This window comes from Procambarus clarkii, chromosome 35 (genome assembly GCF_040958095.1).
Source record: "Procambarus clarkii isolate CNS0578487 chromosome 35, FALCON_Pclarkii_2.0, whole genome shotgun sequence".
Taxonomy (NCBI): Eukaryota; Metazoa; Arthropoda; class Malacostraca; order Decapoda; family Cambaridae; genus Procambarus; species Procambarus clarkii.
Window position 1 is genome coordinate 28,774,359 of NC_091184.1, and position 12,559 is coordinate 28,786,917.

Consider the following 12,559-nt stretch of genomic DNA (forward strand, 5'->3'; position numbering starts at 1 on the left):
AGCCTGACGTATGAGTCACAGCCTGGTTGATCAGGTATCCTTTGGAGGTGGTTATCCAGTTCTCTCTTGAACACTGTGAGGGGTCGGCCAGTTATGGCGTCAGCCTCCACCACATCACTTCCAAGTGCATTCCATTTATTAACTACTGACACTGGAAAAAATTCTTCTAACGTCTCTGTGGCTCATCTGGGTACTAAGTTTCCACTTGTGTCCCCCTTGTTCGTGTCCCTCCTGTGCTGAAGAGTTTGTCTTTGTCCACCCTGTCAATTCCCCTGAGAATTTTGTAGGTGGTTATCATGTCTCCCCTTACTCTTCTGTTTTCTAGGGACGTGAGGTTCAGCTTCTTTAGCCTTTCCTCGTAGCTCATTCCTCTTGGTTCTGGGACGAGCCTGGTGGCATACCGCTGAATCTTCTCTAAATTTGTCTTGTGTTTAACTAGGTATGGACTCCAGGCAGGATGTGTGTATTTGTGTGCTTGTCTATATAATGTATATATGATTATGTACATGTGTATTTATGTAGGACATATATATTATATAAAATATATATATTTTATATACAGTATACTGTATAATATATATTATATAGTTATATATAATATAAAATATGCAATTCCCTAAGTGTAGTTACAGGATGAGCTATGCTCAAGGTTGTAACTTGCTTAGCTAAATGAATTGGGGGTGGGGTTTCTGTCCCTGAGCCCATTGTGCCTCTGTAACCCTTTCCACTACCGCCCACAACATGAGTAAGGGGTGCACAATAAATAATAATAATAATAATAATATTTATTTAGGTAAAGGTACATACATAAAGAGATTTTACAAAGTTTGTTGGCTTTATAGATAGAGCTAGTACATACAATGGCTAAAGCCACTATTACGCAAAGCGTTTCGGGCAGGAAAAAACACTAATGACTAAAGCTTAAAACTAATGGGTAAAAAGAACAAAATGTGTTGAGTACAAATAAAAATAGAGGTAAAAGAGGGGGGAACATTGTTGAAAAAGCAGCACAAATACAATTACAAATTATTACAGAAAATTACATTCAAACAGCGTTGATTTGAAAAACAAGAAAAAACAAAAAACATACATGGGTTGACAATAGAAGGGTAAGGTAGGTTACAGGGAATTTATTAGGTATAGCTTCGTTTTTAACTTAAATTGGTTGAGAGAGGTACAGTCTTTAACATGGTTGGGAAGGTCATTCCACATTCTGGGCCCCTTGATTTGTAGAGCATTTCTAGTTTGATTAAGTCGTACTCTAGGAATATCAAAACTGTATTTATTTCTGGTGTGGTGCTCATGGGTTCTGTTACAACCTTCTATGAAGCTTTTGAGATCAGGATTGGCATTAGAGTTTAGCATCTTATATATGTATAATACACATGAGAGAATGTGCAGTGACTTAATGTCTAACATATTCAGAGATTTGAGTAGGGGTACCGAGTGATGTCTGGGGCCAGAATTGGATATTGTCCTAATAGCAGCTTTGTGTTGAGTAATTAGAGGACGTAAGTGATTTTGGGTAGTAGAGCCCCAAGCACAAATACCATAGTTGAGATATGGATAGATAAGGGAGTAAGAGAGTCACCAGGGCAGGGTGTGGTACATAATATCTGATCTTAGAAAGAATGCCCACAGTTTTTGAAACTTTTTTTGATATGTTTAGAATGTGTCCCTGGAAATTCAGCTTGTGGTCAATGAGAATGCCAAGGAATTTGCCATCTAATTTGTTACAAATTTGGGTATTGTTTATTTTGAGGTTTATTTGATTAGAGGATTTATTGCCAAACAGAATATAGAAAGTTTTGTCAATGTTAAGGGTGAGTTTGTTGGCAGTTAGCCACAGATGGACTTTATTTAGCTCAGTATTTACTGTGGCATTTAGAGCAAGGGGATCAGGACTGGAGTAAATGAAGGTTGTGTCATCAGCAAATAGAATTGGTTTGAGGTGTTGGGAGGCATTTGGAAGGTCATTAATGTAGATGAGAAAGAGGAGAGGGCCAAGTATGCTGCCCTGTGGAACACCAATGTTGATGGGTAGGGTGGGAGAAATTGTATTATTCACAGAAACACATTGGAGCCTGTCAGTAAGGTAGGATTTGAGGTATTGTAGGGAGTGTCCTCTGACACCATAATGATGTAATTTAAGAAGAAGGTTTTGGTGGTTGACAGTATCGAAAGCTTTACGCAGGTCCACAAATAAGCCAACAGGGAACTCATTTTTATCAAGAGCTGTATGAATCGAGTTAAGCATACTAATAAGTGCATCGTTAGTGCTTTTTTTTTAACTAAATGAACTAAACTAAGCTCGTTACGTCCTGTCTTCCCGGTACTCTGTCTTATGATGCTTTGAAACTACTGGCGATTTTGGCATCTATCATCTCACTTACAACCGTATACCATTGTTTGCAAAAGGGAACTTTCTAATATTTTTTTGTATCTTTGTTTCCTTAGAGTAAATCTATGACCTTTGTTCTTGATGTTGCAAGTTTCAAGAATTCCTCTTGTCAATGTTCACATTAGAAAGGTCAGACAGTATCTCAATGCCCACACAAATGTTTGAAGTAGGGGAAGGGAATGAATTAAGTGTGTAAATCGTGAAGAAATTAACACGTCGTGAATAATGTGAAATCGTATAATCACAAAGGGAAATGGAAAACAAAAATTACTTTTAAGCACCTTCATACTGTAACACATTTTCAGAAGTATGAACAATATGGTACAGTGGAGGGAAATATACAGACAGAAAAAAGGAAGATTGTATACGAGGTGGGGGGAAAATGTCTTTATAGCTAGGGTTCGTGAAGCAAGAAAGTCGAGGAAACTGTAGAATGCGTATTGACCAGCACATGCCAATTCTTAAAAGTAATGTCCCTATGGGGATAACTGTCTAGTAATTCTCTTACCAAGATCATTTTATTAATTGATCCATTTAAAATAGATCCAAAATGAATAAACTGTTACTAATTGGAAGATGGATTAAAAAAAATAAAAATCAGATTGAGGGAGAGGCAGTCAGTCCTATGTAAAAGTGTTAGTTGTTATTTTTTGTTTAATGATGTTAAAGAATATTTACAAATTAGTCCGGATGCGCGAGGGATATAATTATTTATTGTCTATATTTTTAAACCTACTGAATTTGTACAGTGTGATCAGTGATGTGCTATAGAATTACAGTATAACAAAAATAATTAATGGCCAAAATTTGTATAGCTTTTATTTTTTTTTCACCAGACGTGGTATTTGTCTTGGATTGATATACATATATATTGTGAATTAGGTTTAAAGTTAACTCATGTTCTTTGTTTTATGGTTGACCTTCCCTTGTATCCGTTAACCAGTTTGTCACCTTTTGTCTGAACAGGTTCATTAACGTGCAGGAATGGTCTCTACCACAAAATAGCGTTGAGGTTTTACAGTGAAAAGCTTGTGGATTCTTGAGGCCTCAGCAAAATTCTTTGTTGCCAGTGATTCACAAGGCCCCGTATCTCCTATTGGCTCATTTCCTCAAAGAAAGTGTTATTGAGATGCTTACAGAGGTCTGAAAGACTATAATAAAGGCCATAGGTACGTTAAAGTATCAGAAGCGAGCATTTACCTGGGTTACTGCATCACCTGGCCACCCTCTCTCTCTCCTGCGACAGTATGGTCATACCCATGGACACCATGGGTAAGGTGAGTCCTGAATACCCGTCTGCACCTTTACTTGTTTTGGGTTATCACCACGCCCGGTGAACTGGACCACCGTCTGGGGGATTCATGAATGATTTTGCACATTTGCAGATATGGGGCCCTTGGACATGCCGCCCCTCAGTCGTCCCATTCAGTATGCCTTCTCATTTACCTGAGCTTACTTTGTTTTTATTTTGCTTGGTCTTCTCCTCGTCTTCCTTTGCCTCGCCATCCTCCACCTGTTTTCTTTTTTTTTAATCCATTCCTATTAACAATTTATATACGTTTTTATTGAATGAAATCTTGTAGCACAAAAGCCATTTAATTCATTTGGATTTTTAAAGAGTCGAACTCGGGTCTCAAAAGCTGAGCCCATTAACCTACCAGCTAATGGATATTCACAATAAGAAAGGGTTCGAATCCCCAAATATCCAAGTGAATTTAGTGTTATTCATTCACTATTATGGATTGCATCTTGCCAAGGGCACCTAGCATGGCGTAGGCATGAACGTATCCCATTGTCTCAGACACAGGTCTCACGAATAGCGCATTTAACAAAAATCACGTGTACCTATTGCAAAAATTCTGTCGTCTATTCGTCTTAAACATTATGTAAAATAAAAACAAAATGGACAATTTGATTATCAGTTAGTGTCCAAAAAAATTAGAATCTTAGTGCAGTGCTTGTTCATTCTGGACACCCACCGCAGTGCTTGTTCATTCTGGACACCCACCGCAGTGCTTGTTCATTCTGGACACCCACCGCAGTGCTTGTTCATTCTGGACACCCACCGCAGTGCTTGTTCATTCTGGACACCCACCGCAGTGCTTGTTCATTCTGGACACCCACCGCAGTGCTTGTTCATTCTGGACACCCACCGCAGTGCTTGTTCATTCTGGACACCCACCGCAGTGCTTGTTCATTCTGGGCACCCACCGCAGTGCTTGTTCATTCTGGGCACCCACCGCAGTGCTTGTTCATTCTGGACACCCACCGCAGTGCTTGTTCATTCTGGGCACCCACCGCAGTGCTTGTTCATTCTGGGCACCCACCGCAGTGCTTGTTCATTCTGGACACCCACCGCAGTGCTTGCTCATCCTGGGCACCCACCGCAGTGCTTGCTCATCCTGGGCACCCACCGCAGTGCTTGCTCATCCTGGGCACCCACCGCAGTGCTTGCTCATCCTGGGCACCCACCGCAGTGCTTGCTCATCCTGGGCACCCACCGCAGTGCTTGCTCATCCTGGGCACCCACCGCAGTGCTTGCTCATCCTGGGCACCCACCGCAGTGCTTGCTCATCCTGGGCACCCACCGCAGTGCTTGCTCATCCTGGGCACCCACCGCAGTGCTTGCTCATCCTGGGCACCCACCGCAGTGCTTGCTCATCCTGGGCACCCACCGCAGTGCTTGCTCATCCTGGGCACCCACCGCAGTGCTTGCTCATCCTGGGCACCCACCGCAGTGCTTGCTCATCCTGGGCACCCACCGCAGTGCTTGCTCATCCTGATCTAATCCTTGGTATAATAATAATAAAAATTTTATTCACAAGAAAATGCAAATGGTTGGTGAGATTACATAAGAGTGGTATTTTTACATTCTTGCACAGCCACTAACACGCATAGCGTTTCTGGCAAAAACTCTATGCGTGTTATAGTTATAACCATGTCACCCTGTAATTAAGCTACATGAGCTACCATGAGATTATTGTGCATCTTTATTTCAATAATGTATCTTGTTGGCTTTTTATGTATTTTTGTATCTAATATATATTTTCTTTTGTAATTCCTGTTATTACCCTAGTTTGACAAAATTTACCTGAGGGACACTATCTACTCTACCCAGTGGGTGCAATATCCAAGAGTATTCTTAATCAATGTTGAATTAACGTTTCTCTTGCATATTGGTGCCACTGGTTAGTGGCCTTGACAGGGACAGGAAACGGGCAGCTTGTCAAAGGACAATGGGCCCCCCCTTCCACATTACTCACTGGGATTTTTTTATCTGGATTGTAAACTAAACTGGATTGTCTTGGCATTTCTGACCAACACAAGACCATTGCAGGGTGAAATCATATTAGTGGTGGCTATAATTTGACCAACTGGTTGTGTGGTGATGGGCAAAGATAATGAAGTGATAATAGTAATTAATCACAGGCCATGGTCATTGTCACCTGGAGGCATCAACTGCCAGGTTTACAAGCAATTAACCTTGCTAAATGCTCGGTTGATATAAAGCAAAGAAAGAATGTCATTTATAAATAAGTACAGTACCTGCAGTAAGTGGGGCCAAATTTGGTAATTTTCTAGAATATTACAAATCGCCTATTTAAACTTGCTCTTTGTATTAGGGCTTCTTGAGGTCAAATCTATTTTATTTTGATACTGTGAATATACTGTTGATTTATTTATGTTAACAAATTACATGACCGGCTTATCAAGGCTACAACTTGGCTAAATGAATTTTTGAGGCTTCAGTTCCTGAATATACGTACCTCTGTAACCAGCTTTTCCCATTACTGCTAACAGGACAGATATTTATTAGGGTCCTGGTAGTAGTACAGTCGGTTTCATTCTCGATGCACAATCGAGAATTCCAGGTTTGAATCCCGGGTGGGACAGAAATGGCTGGGCATGTTTCCTTTCACCTAAAGTGCCTGTTCACCTAGCAGTAAGTAGGTACTCGGGAGTAAGTCGGCTTGTTATGGGGTTTCATCCTGGGTGGGGTCAGTAATTTGGTCTTGGAGGGGGGAGGGGGGACCTCAATAAAAGCCAAAAACGTATATGAATACACTCTGGCTTTCTGTGGCCTGACACAATGAATTAATTATATGGGGTAAATAATAAAGGAACAAAATAAATTATATAATTTACTGTCTTAAAAATTTTCAAAATAAAGTTCTTGGTTGCTAATCATCCGGTAAAGTGAGCTGGTAATAAAATTCTGTATTTGCAGTTTTGACCACAAACTATGTATAACCCACGACCATTGTTGTGTCTACAATGACCCATTGTTTTATTTATTTATTTATTTATGCATATACAAGAATGTACATAAGGAATGTGAGGATACAATTATGGTAATTACAGTCTTGTAAAGCCACTAGCACGCGCAGCGTTTCGGGCAGGTCCTTAATCTAAGAAAATTTTAAGGAGGTAAATACTTGCAAAATTTATAGACAAAAAAATGATAACAGATTACATGGAATGAAAAAAAAAAAAAAAAAAAAAAAAAAAAAAATTGTTTTCCTATCTAGACACTAGAATCCTTTTCTATATGAATCTAGGAATAGGAATAATATTTTCCTATTCTAGACACACTAGAATTATGTTAATTTTTTATTACCATAAGAAATCTTATTTCTTTAGCTACATTTTAAACTTTTATTTAAAATTGGACAACGAAGTATTCAGTGTGTTTAACTTTTAAGTTGCTGATGACAATGCAAAAAATGGTGACAATACAGTACTGGAAAGTTGCCAACTATTTTTATTTATTTATATGAAAACAAAGTACAGTATATCAGATTAATTAAGTCACTGGAAAGTATATTCAAAGTAAGTTATACATTTAAAAGGAATATTGTTGATTTTTGGTCCTGCATTTTTGGCAGGAGAATTCAGAGGATGACAAGATACAATGGACCTAATAAGCGAGGTGCTTTACCTTCACCTCGTCCATGGGTATATATCATGCAACATGAAACTTTGTAATCATTATGGGGCTATTCATGCCCGTGCCACCGCTTGGGTGGCTTAATCTTCATCAATCAATCTTTGTAATCATTCAAACTCTGCCTTTGACAATGTTAACAAGAGTTGACAAGCCTCATTCCTTTTGCATCGGGCCAAATAAAACTGTAAAAATGAACTTCAGCGAGTTAATTTATCAACTTCTTTCTTAAGTGAAGAAAAATTTGAGAAAAATGAAGAATCACACTAGATTCATTGATCTCGCCATTTTGTCGCAATCAATAATATACAGTACATATATAATGTGTGTGTGTGCGTGTGTGTGTGTGTGCATATGTATGTATGTATATTTATTTGTTTAAACCTATTCATTGAATTTTTAAATGATTACAAATTCGTTGATTTTGTATTGATGGCATTTTATTTCAGGGGTGGGTAGGGAAGCAGAAAATGGGAAGTGGTACATCAGGCTTACATAAATTCTGGCTACTTCTGTGGAAGAACTGGATGCTACAACGCCGAAAAAAGGTATTCCTATTTGTGTACACTATTATGCATGTATATTTTGTGGATATTAAAAAATTTAGGTATACATCATTGTGCTGCTAAATGAAGGGTTACATACAGTGTGATTAGGAGCTACCTGTGTTGACCTACAGACTTCACTAACAAATTTTAAATAAAACATGAGAATGTTCCAATGTCTAATAACATTCAAGATCAGGTTGATCACACATTTTTGTAAAAATAGCCTTGTGACCATAGGCCAGTGGGTTGCACATGCAAGGTATAATAAAGTGTTTGAGTTTTGAAGTTGTTGTTAAGTATATCACATAGCAGGAATATGGAGTACAGTAGTTGATAATGAAGACTGTTTTAAGTTCGTTTGGACAACTGAAGAGAGAGATAGGAGAAAGCTAATTAGTTATTTGACTGAAAGGTGATGAAGTATCAAGAATGAAGTGCAAGGAAGCAGGATAGTGAGGAAGGAAAATAAAGACAGGAAGATTGATTCTGTTTGAGATATGGTAAGGAGAAGGATAGTGTAAGTAAATAAGAATGAATGAGGAAAATGATGATGGATACAATGAGGATGAGGGACTGTATAGTGAATAAGAAAGATGTACTGAATAAGGATAGAGAAGGATAGGTTGAAGAATGAGTGGAAAACATTTTCTTTAGATTCAGATGGTGGCTAAGAACAGGCTAAAGCTGGAACATTATCTCTTGACAGATTCAGACTGTGGTTGAGGTTTTTCTCCCTGTGGTGTTTTGCGTCCTCCTGGTTATTATTCGGGACCTAGCACCGTACGGCGTCATCCCTAACCCCACTTTCTACGAACCATTCAGCATTTCTGAATTACCGACAAATTTAGGTGTGAGTTACCGTTGTAATAAATAGCTATTTTCTCTTCATGCAAATCATTAATGCTGACATTATTAGATCACGACTTAAATATGGGAATATTTTTCCAATATTGATTCAATATATTTTTTTGTTATATTTTCTCAGTACTGATTCTTCAGATTTATTGAATGTATACAATACATAAGTACAACTTTATCTCTGTAAAATGTTACTTCACATTAAGAAATCATTAGACTTTTTGAGCCGTCACATTTTGTTGTTCACTAAGGTAAGAATCTGATGTATCATAGGTAGGATGACACTCAAACACCAGTGTCTTAGAGATGTTTTGAAAAGCTCCCTAAAGGGCCACATTAGGTGCTAGGGAGGCACTAGAGAAGAGCACGATTCAACCTCGAGTTACTGTTGGAGGTAGATTCGTAAAGACTCGAAGCCCTACCAGAAGTTCACCTGGTTTCACAAATGAATACCAAGTAAGGCCTCATAAATTGCTAATTTGTCTACTTCCTTGCCAAATCAATTACCTACCAAGGTGGAAGCACCAACTCCAGTGAAGGTCACTGTTTGTGCTGTTAACTGTTTGTGCACAGTTAAGCAGGCAGAAACAAAATTGAAAGTTAAGTAGAGTTTTTCATCCAATGAAAGTGTTTCTGGCAGAGTGGCCTATACTATACTATGAACAGTACAGTCTATAATGTATGTATATATATATATATATATATATATATATATATATATAAATATATATATATATATATATAAATATAAATATATATAAATATATATATAAATATAAATATATATATATATATATATACACATATATATATATATATATATATATACATATATACTTTTTCACTTGTGTGTGATTAATGAGACTTTGTGTTGGGACCCTTGGGGTTTCTAGGCCTGTACATTAAGTTCAGGCATCAGTGGTTTGCAGCAGTGAGTTCACTCTTGAGTTTCCTGTTCTAACCACTTTGAATTCCATAGGAGTTGATAAAGACCCGATTCCAATGGATGTGCCTTGTGTGCCCTTCCCTAGGTGATCCTCATGGCATCCGTCGGGCAAACTGTTGATGAGGCTTCTTTCCACATTCGCTTGGTATTTGCAGTGAATGCCCATGCATCTCGAAATCCAGTGGGAGAAAATTTATCTTTCCTCTGACTGAGATGCTGTAATACAGTACCTGCTTCAGCTAGGTGTCACTGTTGACATCTCTAATCCTCCTTTCCTTAAACATAGTAAGGCCTCCTTTCCATGTTCACCATTGCCATGCATCTCTTGAGCCTGCCTTGTTTTTTGATAGGGTTTCTTGCCATCCGAGAGATTTTCCTCTGTCTGATGGCTTTACTTTATAGATATTTGAATGCCTTCCATCATGGTTTAATTGGACAATGTATTTTTTCATCCTTGTATAATGCTTACATGCTCCTAGGCTCTGTTTTCCTAATTACTTTGTAGGGTGGTAAAACTTGCATTTGCTCAGTTCTCACCACTATACTCTTGATTTGCGTAGATTCACCTGCAAGGTTTCCTTTTCAGCAATGTTGTCTGTCAGAGATTTTAGCAAGAGGTTACAGTGCTCTAATACAGTGGCACAGTATTTGCCAAGATTTTATCACTTTCACTGCCAGTGTGTGATACTATGATTGGTTATCTGTCCACATGAAGGCCTTTGTCTTGTGCAATAACAGTACAGTGTACCTGTCTATATCAGCCTCCTTTTCTGGTGAGTATGGGCTACACATTTCCTTGACACCTCTGCATCAAAGGTAAATACCTTCCCTTATTTGGAATTCTTTTTTTTTCTGGTTATGGCATCTGTAATAGAGGCTTGCTCAAGGAAGCAACCGAATGTGATTACTTGGAAATAGCTTTTTGAGTCGACATGAAAATCGGCTTTCTAGGCTGGACCATTCAGTTGCTTCTGATCTCGCCCATCATCTCATTCTCTCCTGTGTGCATATTTTCTGTTTTGGTCAGGGAGGTGATATAAACCTCCCTGACCAATTACATTACCAGCCACACCACATTAACAAGAGCACCAGAAAAGTGCTGTATCTGTCCAACAGTGGTGTATTTATCTAACACTAACATTAAAAATCTTGCTTCTAGTCTTTTCACTTTTTAAATTTCTCTTATACTCACTCCATTTTATATAACTAAATTTTCAGGCCAAAGGATGGTGGTGGCTTTTTTGATGGCCTATCAAAGGAAATATTTGGCGATTCACTAGATCGACGCAGAAGATCATTGCATGTTTTGAACTCGAAAAGTCTTTCATATCCATCAGGGCTACAAAAGTCCCTTCTATCAAATCACTCTCAGTACAAGAAATACTTGGAAAAATTAAAAAAATCAAAGCACAGGAAGAAGAGGTTTTTAGATTTTTTTGATTTTTGGGGTAAGTTATACTGTATATAGCATAGTTCAGTATATGAAAATTATATGTAGTAATGATATATACTGTATGTACATACTGCATTTATAAAAGTTATGTTGGTGGTGTTGTTATCTTTGTTTATTCAGGTCTCTAATTATTAATGTGTCTTTCAGGAGACACTATCTGGCCACTAGCATACTCGCCCAATAACACAGCTGTACACAAGTTGATGTCCATAGTGACAAAGAGACTCAGTGTTGATATTGAAGGTGGGGTTCCTAGTCGATAAATGTACCATGCAAATCTCTCTTGATGGTTAAATATATATATAATAATGCCTCAAATTCCTCTCTAGGCTCATATACAAAAGATACAGTATACATATAAATTCGTTCTTAAACAATATGCTATCAAATTTCATTATACCGGGTATTTAATTTTTAAATTTTTTTTATACTTTTTCTCTGCCTCAGAAGGGCCAAATGCTTTCATAACACATTAAATTTGTTCATTTGAAACCTTTAAATGTATTTTAAAGGTGTTTACAGTACATCCACAAATATGAATGTATTCTTGTAGCTTGCTCTTCCCTTAAATTATATTTTATATTGTATTTACATTTGCCTTTATTGCTTCTCTGTATTTAGCATCATAATATCATTTACTGTCTCTGAAACTTGTGTGTCTGTATCAGTTTCAGGTAAATTTAATAAATAGAAATTACTGTACTTGTACCTAATAAATATTATGTTTATTGGAGTACTGTATCTTTAAATGAAAAGAATCTGTAGAATATATCTGACAATATTTGTGTTTAGCAGGCTTTGGTTTTTCAACTGAAGAAGAGCTGGTGAAATACCTCACCAGATTCTCTAAGAAGAATGATGAAGATTCTATTGAGGACGTTCTGGGAGGTGTTGTGTTCACCAATGCATTTCCTGAAGACGATATTCTTCCTGAAAAATTAAATGTGAGTTGTTGCAATACTTGATTGTATTTCTGAGCTTACAACATGTGGTCCTCCTTTAGACAAGAGTCCCACTTTCCCAGGAGTTGGTGTGGACTCCAGCCAGGGTCAGTGGGTGCTTCATCACTCTCATCACAGCGAGGATCTTTTTAAATCATTTGTGATGTGTCATATACACTATTGGTAAAAGGAAAAACTGGAGAATTCTCATTCAAGCCCTAAGTGACCTCAGATGGTATATTTACTTACTTAAATATCCTCTTTCAAGTAATTTGATATTGTATGTGGATTGAAAAGGAACTGCTAAATATTGCTGTGTTAATACTAAGTACTGTACCATCTGCTAGTTGCTCATCTGGTCACTACCTCTACCCAGGTGACAGCATTGCTTGTGTAAACAGATAGCAATCTAGGATTCTGCTGCGATAATGTCAAACTACTGACCATCTCAAAGATGCAGCCTCACA

The 12,559-nt window shown here is 37.8% G+C and overlaps 1 protein-coding gene and 1 long non-coding RNA gene across 2 annotated transcripts in view; both read left to right on the forward strand.

Annotated features, from left to right (window-relative positions):
- The window catches only part of LOC138371413 (uncharacterized), a 51,182-nt gene extending 42,541 nt beyond the window's left edge, over positions 1–8,641 (forward strand). The window contains exons 2-3 of the long non-coding RNA XR_011230450.1: positions 7,796–7,894; positions 8,601–8,641. This is a non-coding gene — a long non-coding RNA (uncharacterized lncRNA). The remainder of the gene's footprint in view (positions 1–7,795; positions 7,895–8,600) is intronic.
- A 2,270-nt stretch (positions 8,642–10,911) lies between these two features.
- LOC123768463 (ATP binding cassette subfamily A member 3) overlaps positions 10,912–12,559 on the forward strand; it is a gene marked incomplete at its 5' end in the record, with an annotated part of 50,725 nt that continues 49,077 nt past the window's right edge. Inside the window, 3 exon segments of the mRNA XM_069336223.1 lie at positions 10,912–11,146; positions 11,299–11,394; positions 11,947–12,095. Coding sequence (XP_069192324.1) covers positions 10,912–11,146; positions 11,299–11,394; positions 11,947–12,095 — 480 coding nt within the window.